We start from the raw sequence: 19126 nt of genomic DNA on the forward strand, positions 1-19126 counted from the left end.
TAAACCACTGAGGATTAGAACAAAGACGCAACTGCTTTGCCTTTTTTTCTTTTCTTTTTTTTTTTCTTTTTAATTTGGAGTCAGCAGGCTCCAATGTGCCCCTTCCAGAAGTGAAGCATAAGAGCGTGGACAGATTTCTCCCCAAGGCCCGTTCCTCTTTGGGACGCGGCAGTGTGACTAGCTCGCCCCAGGCAATAAACTTGTGCCTGTGACAGGGAAATGGATTAAGCCCCAGTGAGTGTTGCACTTTTCAGGGCACCTGCGCGCATGAAAACTCCAGTGGACTCTTTTGGAAAGGAGAACATGCCCCCCAAGTCTCTTTGCAACCTCTCCCAGACCGCGGACGAGAATCCAAGCGGCTTCGTTACCGGGGTGTCGGAGAGGGACTTCCTGCCCGCCTCGGATGGGACCAGCGCCAAGTTCGCGATCCGCTGCGTGATCCCGTCCCTCTACCTGCTCATCATCACGGTGGGCTTGCTGGGCAACATCATGCTGGTGAAGATCTTCATCACCAACAGCACCATGAGGAGCGTCCCCAACATCTTCATCTCTAACCTAGCCGCTGGGGACTTGCTCCTGCTGCTCACCTGCGTCCCGGTGGATGCCTCGCGCTACTTCTTTGACGAGTGGATGTTTGGGAAGGTGGGATGCAAACTGATCCCTGTCATCCAGCTCACCTCCGTGGGGGTTTCCGTGTTCACTCTCACTGCCCTCAGCGCCGACAGGTAGGGGCGCAGGTAGTGGAGGTGTGGTCTGGAAAAGAGGTGGAGAGGGGTAGGAGTGCCCCAGGGTTGGGGGGTAGTTTGGAAAGGCTGGGGATGGGCAAGGAGAGAGGGAGAGAGAATGTATCTGGGAATTAGAGTAAAAGAGTTAAAACGACTGAGATGTGAAGCTTGAAAATATATATAAGAAAATTATTACTTTTAAAATAATTAATATTGCCTTAGTTTGAAAGCAGTTTTAAAATTGCATATGCTGGTCTTCCTCCTCCCCTGCACATTGGAAATCTTTATTATCTATTTCATAGAAAAGTTGTAGAAAAATTGGGCAGCGGTGCAACTATCATGTAGAAACTTTTCTTGTGTGCCCAAATTTTAGAAGTGCACTTTCCTTATTCAGTACTTTAGTAACCTGATAGGTAAGAAAGTCTGACTTAATATTAGGGAAATATTTGATTTTGAGGTTTTTTTCAAATATGGGGAAACATTGTTTACACTTATTAACTAAATTCTGGTATCTATTTGAAGTCAAACAACTACAATAGTAAATGCTCTTCAGACAGATGACTATACATTCTTGTTTTAATACCTCAAGTCAAGTGACCCCCCCAACAGGTAGGTACCCAATTTTAGTGTCTTAAAATGGTGCTGTAAAAATACATTTTTTTTACATTTAAAATACATTTTATTTCATAAATCAAGACAAATTCATATTGATTATATTTAGTTTTCTTTAAAACAGTATCCTTTTTTTTTTGGAGAAACATTTACTTATGCTTACCAGTTTATTATAAAGGATACCAATGAACAGCCAGATGATGAGTACATAGGGCAAGGTACATGGGAAGGGGCACAGTGCCTCCATGCACATGCTCTCTCTAGGTACACCATTCACCCAACACCTCCATGTGTTCACCAGCTTGGAAGCTCTCCAAACCCCATCCTTTTGGAGTTTTATGGAGGCTTTTTTTTTTATTATGTTATGTTAATCACCATACATTACATCATTAGTTGTTTTTTTATTATTATTATGTTATGTTAATCACCATACATTACATCATTAGTTTTTGATGCAGTTTTCCATGATTCATGGTTTGCGTATAACACCCAGTGCTCCATTCAGTACGTGCCCTCTTTAATACCCATCACCAGGCTAACCCATCCCCCCACCCCCGTCCCCTCTAGAACCCTCAGTTTGTTTCTCAGAGTCCATAGTATTTCATGGTTCGTCTCCCCCTCCAATTTTTTTTTGATATCAAATCTGCTTTTCACATATTTTAAACATGGGGAAGTGTCCACTGTTCAACTTTGCAGATCAGCTAAGTTCAGCTATGTCATTCTCCAGGTGAAGATACTGAGGCCCAGGGAATGTAAGTTCCCTTGGCAGAGCAGAGAGAAGAATCCAGGCCAGCTGACTCCTGGTCCAGTGCCCCTACCTCAGTCTGTTTATGATCACGCTTTCAGGCCTTTAAGCAGGAGGGATGTCTGAATGGGGGTGGGGATAAAATGTCCTATTAGGCAACTGTGCATGGAACCCTGGTCTAATTCCCTTGGGGATGGGGTATGTCTAAGCTATTTAGACAAACAGCTGGACTTGGATGATTAAGGTGGTGGTCACTCTCCTCTTCTTCAATTTACATGTTGTTATTAATGGAAAATGAGTCCATCTAAATTTCCTGGTATTTTCAATAATACCCTTCCATCACTCTGGCATTGAAGAGCTGTTCTTCATTGAAGGAAAGACAATAATCCTGGGAAGTTGAGAGCTTCTGTCCTTTTAAACCAAATATTATTGACTTTTTGGTTTGTGTCATATTCTTTCTAAAACCACATTCCTATAAAAATAGGTGACTTTGGGTAAATGATGCACCTCATCTTGCTAATATGACACCATTTCTATCACCTTTTATGAAGTTTTCTTTGACTCCTATAATTAAAACATGACTTTTTAGTTTAGCTGCCCTTTCTTATAGGACCTATTTTAATTAGAAAGTTAAAAGAATTCTACTTAATGATTGAATAAAACTTAACGAGTAGCTATCACTACACTAGTTAAAATTACTATCGTTGTGCTTTAATTCCAAGAGTAGCAAGATCCAAGGCTTGAGTTTATTTCATGCCATTTTTCTCAACCTATTAGCATGGAGACCCACAGGTAAATTGGCTCTGACCAAGCTGAGAGAACATGCTATTCCTCATGTATTTACTGACTTTTTTGGTTTGTTATGTGTGTCAAGTACTCTGTAAATGCAGCACGGATAACTTATTAAGGATAAAAAAAGCTGGGTTGCCTCTTCTACTTGGTCCAGATTCGCCTATTAGTGCATGTTTTGGAAATATAAATTAAGGAACTGGAATCCCTGGTGATGAAATGACCCAATACATCCCAATATTCAATTAAAATGGTTTGGAAATGTTTTGCTCTATATTGTCTACACGTCTACTTTTCTTCCAGAGCATAGTAATCAACTGTTGATAAGTACTTGATCTCCTCACATTTTATTTAAGCAAATATTTTGATTTCCTGTCAGTTTGATAACAAGTAGAAGACTAATCTCCCTTAGCACTGTGCTTATTTGTGTGTGAGTTTATTACCCTCACAACACTATGAAGTAGGTATTAATATTATTGCCATTTTGAAGTGAAGAATACTAACTCTTGAAATTAGGCAGCATTTTCATGATCTTACAATGATGGAGCTAGCCTTTGAGCTCAGTTCAAAGCCCATACTCTTTACATTAAGCCACATTATTGCTTTTCTAATCTTAAGAAATTATTAATGATCTTTCCTACTAATGGTAGACTGAAAAGTTCAGTTTGAAACAAAGCACCCAAGAGTAAAAAAGGAAAAATGATTGCAAAAGCTGATTCATTAGATTCAACAAAAGCAAAGAACATCATAAAAATGTGATTGTAAAATAAAAGAAACATCTCAAAGTCAAGATTAAGGAGTAGTTGTAGCAACAGGAAAACTAAAACAAAACAAAACACACACGCACACACAAAGCCCCAAAACCCTGTTATTGGAGTTTTTAAATTGTTAAACCAAATCTCCTATTTTCATGAGATGGCTTAAGTGTCTTTGCTTAAGGAAATAAAGATAGAGAATTTAGAAGTAGAGATCACAGTGATGTAGAAAAATGAACAGGAAGATAATTCTATTTCAGAAAGCATATCTGAATGTGATGTGGACTTCAATGTTATAGAGAGCAGAGACTGAAATAAGAAATATAATACTTATGAATCTACCTTGAGGGCCTAAATCACCTTGTTGATGGGGCCGAAGGGTTGTGTGGGTGACACTTTTGGTACTCGAGATTATTAATCCTGGGCTTTCCAAACTTTTTCGAGAAGTTTCAACTGATAATTCTTTAGGAGAGGTCATTTGTGTCCACCGTAGATGTGCTTCAGAGACATCACAGCCAGAGTGTGAGGGGGATATACAGCATGGTCTTGAGATGGTGAGAATGGTGACCTCAGTTTGTTTTCTACTTTTATCTTGATGAATTTTTTTGTATTTTCAAAATGTACTTGTTTGCTGGCTCACATTAAATAGCTAATTACAGGCACTTGCATATTCTCTGTGGTATTATGTTTTTCACAGTTCTACACACACACACACACACACACACACACACACACACACACACACACACACTCACCTATATGCTGTGATACTGAGTAGGTGGAGTCCCATAAACATAATTTGTCTATGGCTGGCATTATAGATCTCTCTGTCACTATCTATTACAGTAGCTTCATTTCCAAGTTTAGAATACAATTTCTTTGATTTTTGAAGACATTTTGGCCTCTAAAAGCCCCTAATTGGAATGCAAATAACTTTTAAGAATGAGTTCTTTTTTTTTTTACAGGAAAAATTTCTCAAATTCCTAGTGCTGAACTGTAAACTTTATAATTTTATATATTTACAAATGTAAAACTAGATATCTTATTCTTTTTTATGTGTTAATTAAAATGCATTTATAAATTAAATATTAAAAATCTATAAAAATAAAAGTGAATTTAATATTGATTTAATGTATCAGACCATGTTGTTTTTCTGTTATTAAAGCCAATGTTGGATTGAATGCAAAAATAATTTTGCACCAAATCTGAGTAAAGTGCTAAAATGTGAATGGTTTCAAGCTTTTGTTTGCCAGTTAAGATAATCAGATTTAATTCCATAACTGAGCTAGTTATGTTAGGTAGGAACCTTGAATCATTAACATTATTTGGATATTATACCAATTCAAACAGATACTCTCTTCAGTATAATTATTTGTTAAAATAGTGAAATAGATCAAATGTAGGCCCTGGATCTACACTTCCTAGGCTGTCAGAAGCGTTTTTATCAGTCTCAGTCCAGTAATGGGTGAGGGGGAGGGGGCGGGGGAATGCCATAATCTGTTTGCTGGGTTTTCACCAAAACTCCTGACTGAAGCTCAGATACTGATTAACCAGCTGGCCCAGACTGCAGATGATTTCTTCTTTGGTCTGGAGCCCTGGGTAGTATGTGAGAAGCCTTTGCTTCTCTGTGCTGACATTAGCACTTTGAGTGTATTTCTCTACTCTTCTGGAGAGTTCAGACTGGCAGTACCTCCTAAGAGAATACTCCCCACTTGCCCTTTTACTGGAGTGAGGACTTTTTTATTGTCAACTTGTTCCAAAAGAATTTAAGGGAGCTTAAAAATAAAGATACAAACAACATACAACGACATAAAAAAGGAAGGAAACCCAGGTAGAGGAAAAATAAAAGTTGAAGACTTTAAGTTGACTTATACTATCACAAAATGTGAGTCATATGTTTGTCTGCAAGCATTCTATCTGCCGATGCAAAAAGGGCATTTTTTCCATAAGAAGTGCTCAGTGTTACTTTTATATAGTCATAAAACAGGATAAATTATAACCTGCACTTAATTTATTAGTTTTTAATTTTAATTTGTATTTTTTTTGTTAAACAAAAGTTGCTATATTTAACTCCAATAAGTCAGATATCTTTTATTCATTGGTCTCACATGCTTCTTGCTTTTGAGAAAACTTTATAGTTTTTGAAGATTATTCACTCACCTTGATCTGAAACTTTTGGGACACACTATAAATAAGAAGGAATGCACCAGGAATATGGGTGCTAGTCCCGCCTTTGTTAGGGTCAGATGTTCTAGTTGGAGAAGATGATAAAATAATGCAAAACACATACTCTTAGGTGGTTATTTAATTATGACATTTAATAATGTCTTCAACTGTAGAGCTGAGGGACTATAGCTAGGGTCCTATTATTTCCCTACCTGGGTATTGAATGGAGAAAGACCAAAAGAGGAGAAGGGACACTAATATTGGTGAGGCAGCTGGAGGGTGAATTCTGTCTCTGGGGCTCTACCTATCACTCTATTCCATGTTGCAACAGCTCAGACAAGTCTTTCAGTTAATAATTTATGCTGATTCTATTTGGCCCACTTCTAAGTGGAAACAAAGACTCTCTAAGATGTATCTGTCAGTCTTTTGCCTGTGGTGCTACATTTAGATAGGGGTCATCTGCTCTGGTTGAGCCAGGAGGTGAGACAATGAAGTTCAACAACACTTTCCTTATTGTTACTTGTCCCAGCAGTACAGTTCCTGTGTGTGTTTCAGGAATGAAAATAACAATTTACTTTTGTTCTTCCAGTTGCTGATTCCTGAGGAGTGTTGACCAGTCTCCAAGGTCTTTTAAAATTTTTAATTGCATTTTTATTTTCTCATTCTCAGCAAGTTCTTTTTTTATTTTATTTTATTATGTTATGTTAATCACCATACATTACATCATTAGTTTTTGATCTGGTGTTCCATGATTCATTGTTCGCGTGTAACACCCAGTGCTCCATGCAGAACGTGCCCTCTTTAATACCCATCACCAGGCTAACCCACCCCCCCACCCCCCTCCCCTCTAGAACCCTCAGTTTGTTTCTCAGAGTCCATAGTCTCTCATGGTTCGTTTTCCCCTCCGATTTCCCCCCCCTCATTTTTCCCTTCCTACTATCTTCTTCTTCTTCTTCTTCTTCTTCTTCTTCTTCTTCTTCTTCTTCTTCTTCTTCTTCTTCTTCTTCTTCTAACATATAATGTATTATTTGTTTCAGTGGTACAGGTCTGTGATTGAACAGTCTTAAACAATTCACAGCACTCACAATAGCACATACCCTCTCCAATGTCTATCACCCAGCCACCCCATCCCTCCACAAGTTCTTTTTTTTTAAAAATTAAAATTTGAGTATAGTTGATATACAATGTTATATTAGTTTCAGGTGTATAACATAGTGAGTCAACTTCTCTATACATTATTCTATTGCTCACTACAAGTGTAGCTACCATCTGTCACAATGCAAAGTTATTACAATAACATTGATTATATTCCCTATGCTGTTCCTTTGATTCTCATGACATTCATTGCACAACTGGAAACCCGTATCTCCCACCCTCCTTCACCCATTTTGCTCATCCCCTCACCTCCCTTCCCTCTGGCAACCATTAGCTCATTCTCTGTGTTTATAGATCTGATTCTGCTTTTTGATTTTTTTATTCATTTGTTTTGTTTCTCAAGATCCACACATGAAAGAAATCTATGGTATTTGTCTTTCTCAATCTGACTTATTTCTCTTAGCGTAATACTATGTCCATCCATGTTGTCACAAATGGCATGATCTCGTCCTTTATTGTGGTTGTAGAATATTCCATTCAATAAGTTCTCACTTAAATTTTTTTAGTTAGTCCTGACTTGTTTATTTATTGTATTTTTGGAAAAGTTGATGTTGATATGAGGTGGATGTGATTCTCTTCTGGAAGCAGTTGATTGAATATTCAGCACAAGATAGTTATATGCTATATTTGTGTATTTACTTTCCATTATTATGTCTACTTCTGAATCAATATATAGATTTTAGATAATATTTATATAGCCAGTAGATTATTTTCAGTTCTATGGAGAACTCCACCCACATCCCAAATATACTGACAACTGGTAACTGGAAAGTTCATTTGTTTATTTTCTATACAAAGAGATACATGTCTTCATTACATTTCCTTTTTTTTACTGTTGTTTTTGTTCCTGTATTCTTATTTGTTTTTGTATGATCAATGTTATTTTCAGTTTTAATCCAGGCTCCAAAGTGATGAACCAGCTTAATATTGCTAGGTTCAAACTTAATGAGCTGTCTCTTAACTTATTGTTTTAATTATTGATACAAAATACTCATTGTTATTAGGTTCATAGCCTATCTTTGTGAACGCCACTGATTTATTGAGGTTCTGGGCAGTATTTTCTATTTCCAGTTACTCATGGATCTTCAAGGCGAACAAGAATAATTGCTAACCATTTATTTATCCCTAGCCCTTGATTCTTCTATTTGCCATTAGGTTTTGATTTTTGTCTTCTGTAGATTTTCATTAAGAATATCCTTTCAACTTTCAACGTAGACTTTCTTTACTTTTATTGTTTGTGGAAGTTTGAGGGGAACATTTTAAAAATGAAAATTTTAATAATTGTGATTTAATTTAAATTAATTTTGGGGAGAGAATCACATTTTAAGAGACAACCAAGAATTAAACATCTCATAAGAAGCCAGTTTTAGATTATGAGAACGTGACCTGGAGGTGACTGTAGGTATTTACATTGATTTGATGAAAATGCAGTTGTTAGAGATGACTTAAAAAATATGAAATGGGGGCACCTGGGTGGCTCAGATGGTTAAGCGTCTGCCTTTGGCTCAGGTCATGATCCCAGGGTCCTGGGATCGAGCCCCACATTGTTGTGCTCCCTGCTCGGTGGGGAGCCTGCTTCTCCCTCACCCTCTCCCTCTGCTGCTCCACCTGCTTGTGCTTTCTCTCTCTCTCTGTCAGATAGATAGATAAATAAATAAATAAATAAATAAATAAATAAATAAATAAATAAAATCTTTAAAAAATATGAACTGTTACTTGCTAGTACTATTGAGGCTTAGTTACTCCCATAAAAATGATCATTCAATCGAGAAAATGTGATTACAGACGTAAGTCAAGTCTTTCCATTTAAATACCACTGACTTTCAAAGGACAAGGAGATCAAATGTCTAAAAATGAGTAGAATAGATAAAGCATTTAATTTTTCAGTTGCATCTTCTGCGATGTGCCATAAACTGAAAAAATATAGACTGAAGTCACAAGATAGTCTTGTGTGAATCCTGAGTCATCTGCCTACCGGCTATCATTTCAGCATCATTTAATCCTTTAATCTCAAAGAGATTTTCTGTAAAATGGGTACTTTAAGTTTACTGCACAGGATTATTTTATCAAATGACATAATTAATGTGAAAGCATTTTTAAACAGTATGTAGCTGTGTAACTACTTATATTATGCCAGCTATGTGTCAGGATGACAAATAACCCATTAATTCAAACCAATATTTATTCACATATGCAGTTAATTATTAGATAATAGACATTAAAGCGGAGAACAAAATGAGCCTATTGTAAAATTAATGAAAATGAGCTCTTTACCTTCTATAGGCCTTCTCCAATTCCTTTAATCGTAGACTGGTTAGTTCCAACCTGTTGCCTTCACCAACACGATTTGTCACTGTCATTCTCCTCCTCGTGACACTTTCATATGTCATTTAAATCATACACTTTAATGGGTTAAGAACAAAGTAATTTGGGGGGGAGTGTAAAAAACAAATGGAATTGCTGAGCCCTCTGTAATTGAATCCTGTATTTCTCATTCTTTCCAAAGTGGCATCCCACTTATTACATTATTTTAAAAAGATTATTGTTTTAGACATTCTGTCTATGATCTTGAATAGATATTTTTAAATAATAAATTTGTTAATTTTATTCACAAAAAGTTTTACTGCTACAAGCTACAAATATGTTTAAAACATGATGTGGTGAACACTGGCTGTTATATGCAACTAATGAATCATTGAACATTATATCAAAAACTGATGATGTACTATAAGTTGGCTAATTGAATTAAAATAATAAAACATGATGTGGGGCACCTGGGTGGTTCAGTTGGTTAAGTGGCTGACTCTTGATTTTGGCTGAGGTCATGATCTCAGTGTCCTGGGATGGAGCCCTGCATCAGGCTCCATGCTCAGCAGGGAGTTTGCTTGAGATTCTCTCTCCCTCTCCTTCTGCCTTTCCCCCTGCTTGTGTGCACTCTCTCTCTCTTTCTCTCAAATAAATAAATAAATCTTAAAAAAAAAAAGGAAAACATGATGTGACATATTGTAAAGGGCAGGCATCTAATTCTTAACACTGAACTTTCGCTGGATTCCAGATACTCTCCGCTGATGAATGTGTGCCCTTTGCACCAGACAAGCTCATGGGGGTCTTGTGGAAAGATGCACACTGCCACAGTCAATCTTCTTGAAAGGTGGTTTCTAAACCTGGTTTATATTCAGAATCATTTGAAAATCTTAGTAAAATGCAGAACCTCATATTTTTACATCCTAGAGACTCTGTGCCAGTAAGTCTAGGGAAAAACCTAATACTTTATCTGTTTTCAGCTCCAGGTGATTCTGAATATTGATTCAGCTTGGGCATCACTGGACTAGACTGTGTCTCCATCTCTAACGTCCATTCTCGCCTTAACCTACTATCCAACGACCACTCCACTCTACCAAAACTGCTTTTCATAAGTGATCTCCTTGCTGCTCAGACCACATTTCCTTATTAGTTCAACAAATGTTCATTGAGAAATGACTATGGGTCAGGCATTGTGTTATGCACTTTAGACACAACAGTAAGCAAAAGGAAGTTTCTGTTTTTGTTTTTACATAGTATTTGACACAGAGGGTCTATACTTCTTTTTGAAATTTTCTCTTTCTCTTGCTTCCACAATACCTTTCTCTCCTTTGTCAGATTGTTCACATTTGAACTCTTTGTTGGCCTCTGATAAATGAAACTATGATAAGAAAAAAAAAAGAAACTATGGAAAATGTAACTAGTAGGTTTATAGAAATGTGTACTTGGAGATTTTGAGATATTGAGATGACTTTATATAAGCTAAAATGATCTAATTTTCATTATATATTTTATAATATGATTATATTCCATTATCCCTTTACATTAAATTTAGACTATACACAGATATGATAAGGCAAGATTCAAAACAGAAATTAATGAAGCATACTATTTATTAATATTTAATACAGAAATGGTAATTATGTTTTCTTTAATCCCTTTTGATTGATTATTTTCTAGTTTTCCATTAGGGATACCTTTCAGAGACCATGTGAATGAAAAAAACACATAGCTTTTCATACATATCTGTTATGCTTCTAAATTTAATGAGGTAGTTTGCATACTAAGGGACTGTTTCATTCCTACATTTTAAAAAAATATTTGAAGGAAAGATGATTAAACATGTCCATACTAATTTGCACTGTATTGCTTGACTTTTTATCCTTTCAAAGATGCACATGAAACATTAATGTAAAACTTATTCTTTGGCAATTATGTGATGTTTAAGTACTAATAATGACACTTAAGTAATCTATTGTAAACTGTGATTTCTAGCCTTATAGAATTGTCAGTACTCCCCTTTCCATTACATGCATGTCATTTAAGGAAAGATCCAAAGTCTATTTCCCTTCCTTACAGGACATGACCAGGAATCGTCCCTGTTGGAAAGGCCTTCTGTACCCATGTCTAGCATTCCTACTAGGTTTCTTGCTTCTCCTAAAACAAGAATTCTAGATCTGTTGCTAGCTCCACTATGGCAATCTTGTCAGAATGAAAGAGTTATAACTTTCATTCCTCCTCGCAGTTTCCCTAACATGCTTTATGTTTATGTGGTTAGATATGGGGTGGGAATAAGGGGAGGGGAGTGACATTTGTTTTCCTCCCCCTCTTTTTTTGAAGAATTTATTTATTTATTTGAGAGAGAGAGAGAGAGAGAGACAGCATGAGTCAGGGGTAGAGGCAGAGGGAAAGGGAGAAGCAGACTCCCTGCTGAGCAGGGAGCCTGACGCTGGGCTTGTTCCCAGGACCCTGAGATCATGACCTGAGCCAAAGGCAGATGCTTAACTGGCTGAGCCACCCAGGAGCCCCTGCTTTCCTTCTTTTTAAATCCACAAAAGAAATTTCAGAATATTCTTTGAGTTTTCTGAAATCTAACAAGGAAATCTAGTTAATTGATCAATTTTTAGTAATTATTACCCCCAAAATTTCTCTGGTCGTTTCTCATCTCCTCCATGTACAAAAGAATTTACCGTCAGCTTTCTGTACTTTGATCTTAAATATGAGTTGGCAGGTAGTAGATATCTAACTTTTGAGGAGAAATTCTAGCATAAAGAAACCAAACAAATAAAACTTTTTGAATGTATTAGTTTGTTTTTTGTTTGTTTAATATCTGCTTTAATTATATTTCCATGAATTCCAAGAATAACAGCTTGCAATTAATGTTAAAAAAAGAAAGCAAAGAGTGACATCTGAACATGTAAAAAGAAAAAATGGATTCACAGTGAAAATAACGTATATTGGTACTAAAATATAGTTACTGGACTCTGTGAAGGGAACAGTTTTCTTCTAATAGTTATTCAATACTTGGATTTTATTATGAGAAAAAAAATTTTTTTGCTTGAAACTTTGGAGAAGGTGTTCTACTATTATTGTTAGCCATTATTGAAACTATACTAGAAAGAGAAGTTATACATAACAGATACGTAATAAGAACATATATTCATAAGAATAGGATGCTGTGCAAAAGAGTGACTTGAAAACTAGAAAGAACTTCTAGAAATTAAAAATATGATAGCAGAAATTTAAAAAATCAGAAGAAAGAATGGAAGCTAAAGCTAATAAAGTATCTTAGAAAGTAAAACCAAAAAGTATCTTAGAAAGTAAAACCAAAAAGAAGGTGGAGATGAGCTTGATAAAGTAAAAGACTAAGAAAGAGGAATTGAGATTCAAGCACTGGGACTCCAATTATTCAACAAGGTGGTGGAAGAACATTTTAAATTTAATTTAATTAAATTTAATTTAAACATTTTTAAATTTAATTTAAACATTTAAATTTAAACATTTTTAAAAAAGTAACAGGAACATGGAAAATTATGCAAACAAAACAATGATCAAGTAGCAACTCTAGATAAATCAGTGACATGTTTAAGAAAGAAAGCATAACATATTACTTAATCCTGCAGTGAGAGATATTTGTTTAGTCATAATAACAGTATAGGGACTATTATATAAACATTGAATATAGCATACTAAATCAGGAAGTTGGTAATGGGAAGAATAAAGGTGGTATAAGAGAGAAAATCTTCACCTTTCATAACAGGATGTCAAGAGCAAATGTCGATAATATTTATTTCAAGAGATAGTAGCAGGAGGACATTTCTTAGACATATGGAGGTAATGATGTGAAATTGGTTCAACCCAGGAGCAGGACCTGAAATGAAATCAGGGGCTTCTATTGTTATTTGTAGGCTCGTAGTGCTCTCTGCTTAAAACAAAAACAAAAACAAAACAAAACTTCTTTGAATGTATTAATCTAATAAGAAATTTAAAAGAAACAGAAAAAACAGTTCATTCTAGTTACTGATTGTAATGCTTCTTTTAGTTTCTTAAGAACATGCAATTAAGCAGAATGGGGAAGGAGCACATGTATACTGTGTTGTGCCATGTGCAAAGTCTGGGTAAAATAAATGCATTACGCATGCTTCTTTATTTAATTTGGTGTCAAGGTCCTTTGCTGTTGTTCTACTTTAAAATTTATATGTTTCTTGTTATACATAGGAAGACTCTCTAAATAAAAGTATGGACTTTTTCTTATTGAGGTCCTGGGAAGGACACTTAATGCAAATCAGGAAGGAGAAAGAGAGGCTCCCCTCAGGCTGGGAGCTGTTCCTCTCCTGTGGGCAACAGGAAACAGCTTTACAGAACCTCAGAATGTCTTACCTGCTTGTTATGGTGCTTGAAATATTCTGAATTTTTTAGAACACCAGACTAAATCAAATGTAAATAAGGAGAAGGTACAGAGTCATGGTATGGTTAATATCTGCTAATTGGCAGGCACAGTAATAGGTGCTCTCTCCGTTTTTTTTATAATTAAAAAACTTTGAGAGAAATGTTTTTATCCTCACCTTACAGATGAAGAAGACCTTAAGTGATTTTCCAAAGGATATCAGAGATGAGACAATGGCTCAGATTTGTTTGACTAAAATCACTTTTTACTGTCTCGTGTTAACCTCTAGGTATACTGTAAGCTGAAATACTTTCAGAAAAATATAAAAACTTGATGTTCACATATAATTTTGGTTTGTTTGCATTATTATTACCCTAAAGTGTGTGATTGAGTTAGCTCTTTGGATTGTTTAAGCCCTGTGTCCTGGAGTGTAGTTCCTTTTACCATTATGATGGTTTTATATAGGAAGAGAGGATTACATGAGGTCTCAACATGAAATAAATTTGAGCTGCAAAGACAGAATGTCATTTCAACTTCAGTTCTTTCAGTTCTTATGATTGAATTACCTCAGAAATCCCAGTCTCGACTAGTCTGTAAGATTTACTAATGTCCTCAGGAAACAAGTAGGAGACTCAGGCTCAAAAGCTGAAGATGGGTATCAAGATAGAACTTAGTAACATTATTTTGTAGACATTTTATATTTTAGGGTTATTGTATATTAGAGCAATTTCAGTATTGAGAGCCTTTTTTCAAAATGTAATGATTTAAATAAAAATATTCAATAAAATGATACTTTGTAGTGTTACTGATTTAGAATAAGACTTGTGAAAGAGGTAAGCAAATTAATGCAATTTGGGGAATGACAGTTTAAAATCTTTCCCTTTCACTTCCTGTCTGCTGTGCAAATAAGCAGTGGAATGACTTGTAGACAGACAGACATCGGAGATATGAAATATTCCATACACTACAAAACAGCTAGGGAAAAAAAAAAACAGCTAGGGAATAATGGAGTATTAGCAAGTAGGATCTTCTTCCCCCCTTCCTTCCTCTCTCTTTCTCCCTCTCTTTACGTTTTCCTTCTAAGAGAGTAATGTGAGGCGTGTTGTCTTCCCAGGTACAGAGCCATTGTCAACCCCATGGACATCCAAACGTCCGGGGTGGTGCTGTGGACCTGTGTGAAGGTGGTGGGGATCTGGGTGATCTCCGTGCTGCTGGCGGTTCCGGAGGCAGTGTTTTCGGAAGTGACAAGCATTGATAGCTTGGAAAACGGCAACTTCACGGCGTGCATACCCTACCCTCAGACGGACGAATTACACCCAAAGATTCATTCGGTGCTCATCTTCTTGGTCTATTTCCTCATACCACTTGCTATTATTAGCGTTTATTATTATCATATTGCAAAGACCTTAATTAAAAGTGCACATAATCTTCCCGGAGAATACAACGAACATACTAAAAAACGGGTAAGCTTGGTAGGGGTGTGTGTGTATGTGTGTGTGTGTTCGGGGTGTGTGGGTCAGATGCAGTAACTGCTATTTTCTGTTCTATTTCGTGGGTTCTCAAAACCGTGAAAGATTAAACAGTCACAAGGCACCGGGATTTGCATTAACCTGAACTAGAAGGGATGTTGTGCCGGGAGGAGGAGGGGAGGCATCTCCAATATGTGGCCATGTTATAGCTCTGTAGAGGTCCACTGAAGTCCAGCTTCTCTGCCATCTGGGCCGGAGCTATTAAAATTTAATGTCTTTGAAGGCTTTTCCTTACCTTCAAATGTTCGTGCAAAAAATGACATAATAAACCAGAAAATTACCACATTTCAAGTATACATTTATTTAATTATTGTCTCTTCTCCCATTAGCCCATTAAGGATGACAGAAAGTCTTGGACAAGGATTCATCAGGAAAGGACTGTAGGACATGGTCTGGGAACTGGGGATGCCATTTGGGTAGGATGCCAGAATGGGGCTCTGGGAACAGAGGGCAGAGAACAAGGGTGAGAGTGATTAAGAGGTCATACCTTCTTTAACTCAAATTTATAGCTTGTCCTATAAAAATCATATACTAATTTAAAATTACAAATGCACCTTACATAGTCTTTCTTCCTTAAGGAATATACAGAGATACTGACTTAAGGTAAAACAAATTGTGTCAATCCACAAATAGATGGAAATGTTGTCTAGTGGGACAGAGTTTCAAGTTGTGCTTTTGTGGACTCTTCGGGAGGAACTTCTTCCAAAGGATTCGTAGGTACAAGGAGTTTTGGTTGGCTCTTCACCAATTTAAAGGCAAGTTGAATGACAGAGCATTAAAATTTTCTGGGTTGTAGATGGAGGCACAGGCTGGGGTGTTGTACACTTCAACAACAACAGAATTTCAAAAGAGTTCTTGCATGGACGGTAACCTCCACTTATTAATGACCATCGACATCAGAGATCCACATCTTCAAGAGCTAAAAAATCAATCAGTCACTAAAGTAATTGTAGATAAGTTAATAGATTTATTATCTAAATATCTAGCATCATTGAAACAAAAAAATTCAGGTCATGGGCTCAATGCACTTTTTCCTTTGCCTTGTGATCCAATTTGTATCTCAATTTGGGTATTTGAGTTTTTGCTTTGGTTTCTAAAATTGAGTTCCTCTTACCCTCCCACCTCCACTTTTATTTTTTAAAGTGGCCTTAGTTCTGCCTTGTTTTTGTGAATTTTTCTATTGGGACTTATAAACTCTGGCTGGGTAACTAGGCTTGGTATCAGTAAGAAGTACTCTCGGTGCCAACAGCCTGCCTGTGCATTTGAGTCTCCAAGTATAGGTAGCCCTAAAATCCTTGCACCCATGTTCCACCTGCAGGGTGGACACTGCTTCATAATATGAATTTATTCATAACCATGAGCTCCTTAATATTGCCAGGTTGCTTAAGTCATGCCACCAGGATACATCTGGGGTACCACATTTTGCTTTCCTCCTCTTACTGCACCTTTATTTGCTTCCCCCATCACCACTCACTACACTTTTCTTTGGAATATTCTAATTCACTATCAATAGTTTGAGCTCAGAAAATATCATTTTGCCTACACTCAATATCCTTTGATAAATTAAGTTTTCACATTCATGTTGCCTTATTTAAATATTTAAGCAAGTAAAACATAGTAATACTTAGAAGAATAATAGTTACATCAGAAGGTTGTGATTTATGTGAGTCAGAAGTTTAAATCTCAAGGTGTGTGTGTGTGTGTGTGTGTGTGTGTGTGTGTGTGTGTGGAATAAGGATTTAAAAAGTATGCTCTATTTCAATTACCCTGATTAAAAAAATCTAATCTTAAGTATATGGTGTGGTTCATTAATTCAGTGGATTTAATACAAACAAATGATTTATATTTGAAGTGTACACAGTAAGACTGTAAGCAACAGGAAAGTAGTTAAAAATAAGACAGAATTTTTATAGGTCACAGTTTTAAATGAAGACATAGCCATTTATTAATAATTTATCATCTAGTCTTGTAGAGGCTGTCAAATATTTTTAGATGAAAGGGTATAATGACCAAAACAGGCTTTGTTAAACTGTTGAAATTATCACTTTGTTGAGGAAAATATTTTTTGTATTTTTGGATGCATTTGCATGCCATGGTAAGTTTTTACTCTTTTTGCACCATGATGTTTTGCATGTGGATGGTTCCATTTTCATTTTAACCAATGGGACTGTTTCCTTGTATTTGCAGATGGAGACACGGAAGCGCCTGGCTAAAATTGTGCTGGTCTTTGTGGGCTGCTTTGCCTTCTGTTGGTTTCCAAATCACATTCTCTACATGTATAGGTCTTTCAATTATAATGAGATTGACCCATCTCTAGGCCACATGATTGTCACCTTAGTCGCCCGTGTTCTGAGCTTTTGCAATTCTTGTGTCAATCCATTTGCTCTTTATCTACTCAGTGAAAGCTTCAGGAGACATTTCAATAGCCAGTTCTGCTGTGGGAGGAAGTCCTATCAAGAGAGATCAACCAGCTACCTTCCCAACTCTTCTGCAGTGCGTATGACATCTCTGAAAAGCAATGCTAAGAACATGATGACCAATTCAGTTTTACTAAATGGGCACAGCATGAAGCAGGAAGTGGCATTGTGATTTGAGCCATTCAGCTCACTACCTGGAAAGAACTTACCTTTCTATCTCTATTGAGCAGAGCAGAAAGAAACAATTTCCTCATTCTTACTATTGCTCAGCTAATTCATGAGGTGATTTCATGATTGACTCAGAAAAGGCAAGACAAACACAGCTAGCATTCTTCTCTGAACAGGACTTTAAATTACATTGAAAAATATATATTGCACGTTAAAAGTCATCCAAGATGCACTTCTACATGTGTATAAATTAATCTTGCTTCAGGATTTAAGCTGTTGTTAGAGCCAACTCTAGTGTATTTATCTTAAATTTGTTTCATCTTGAAGCATGAAATGAATTCCTATATTGACTTGATGATTCAGTGAGGGTAATATTCAAACTCCTATTATTTGAAATACAAGTCATATTTTCCTGGTGAATTTTATTCATAACCAGAGCATGTATTTATCTCCTTTGTTTAAATAAAATAGAAAATTCAAAAGGTAGAGCCTAATCACAAGTCCATAATATTTATTTATTGTGATTCTTTGTGTGATTAATCATAATTTATAGAGATAGCTTATGTCTGTAACTTTTAGGTGTGTGATTAAAAGGTATGATGACATTTGATTATGAATAGTAAAATAGATATCATATGAATATGATTGATTTTACATTAGTTATCATATGTCCCCAAACTATGACTTAGAAAATGGCATGGCCATTTTTGTATACATTGCTAAGTCCCTGAATATTTAGATGTTTCTGTATAGATACGATAATTAGTATAATTCTGGTGAAATCAATCATTTACTCATCCTCTCTTGCAACAGCCATCTGACCTCATTTAAGCAAGTTTACTCTGTGTAGTACCACAGTTTTTTCTGAATAAGTATTTTAGATATTTCACCAAAATGCAAACATGGTCTTGATTAAATTCTAAAAGCTACCCCTTCTTAAATTTGTACCAGTAAGTCTAACATTTGAATTAATATATTTCATACTATTTCTCTTTCCAAATTTGCTAAATGGAAAATTCTATTAATATACTAAGCTCTTTCTTAAACGCCCCTAAGCCATACTCTTTAAGATATGAAATATTCAATCGTATGTAGCAATGGGAAAAATAAACACAAGCAAACTGCTTATGGTGGTTGATAATAATAATGGTAGTGAACATTAATCAAGTGTTTTCCCTGTTCTAGGCATAATCCTAAAGCTTTATCCTTTTTATTTATCTAATTTAATGCTCAGTATAAACCCTACCATGAAAAAGAGAAAGATCAGTTTTTGGTAGGGCATGAAGTTATACAATTTGAGGAATATCTCTATTAAAAATACACAATTTTGCAAATTTTACACAATTATACCCAATCACATAAATACATTGCCAGGGC

The 19126-nt window shown here is 36.0% G+C and overlaps 1 protein-coding gene across 1 annotated transcript; it reads left to right on the forward strand.

The window, feature by feature from the left end:
• Window positions 1-303: 303 nt before the first annotated feature.
• Window positions 304-17753, forward strand: NMBR (neuromedin B receptor). The gene is made up of 3 exons (XM_028121378.1): window positions 304-725; window positions 14750-15098; window positions 17352-17753. The coding sequence occupies exons 1-3, from the start codon at window positions 304-306 to the stop codon at window positions 17751-17753; spliced, it is 1173 nt and encodes a 390-aa protein (XP_027977179.1).
• The last annotated feature ends 1373 nt before the right edge of the window (window positions 17754-19126 follow it).

Source organism: Eumetopias jubatus, unplaced genomic scaffold (genome assembly GCF_037043125.1).
Source record: "Eumetopias jubatus isolate StellerSeaLion01/CBP00866 unplaced genomic scaffold, mEumJub1_p1.0 scaffold_6, whole genome shotgun sequence".
Classification (NCBI taxonomy): domain Eukaryota; kingdom Metazoa; phylum Chordata; class Mammalia; order Carnivora; family Otariidae; genus Eumetopias; species Eumetopias jubatus.

Coding starts and splice junctions, on each gene's coding strand:
- NMBR (XM_028121378.1), top strand. CDS start 304: ATGCCCCCCAAGTCTCTTTGCAACCTCTCCCAGACCGCGGACGAGAAT. Junction 726..14,749: donor ACTGCCCTCAGCGCCGACAG/GTAGGGGCGCAG, acceptor TTGTCTTCCCAG/GTACAGAGCCATTGTCAACC. Junction 15,099..17,351: donor ACGAACATACTAAAAAACGG/GTAAGCTTGGTA, acceptor TTGTATTTGCAG/ATGGAGACACGGAAGCGCCT.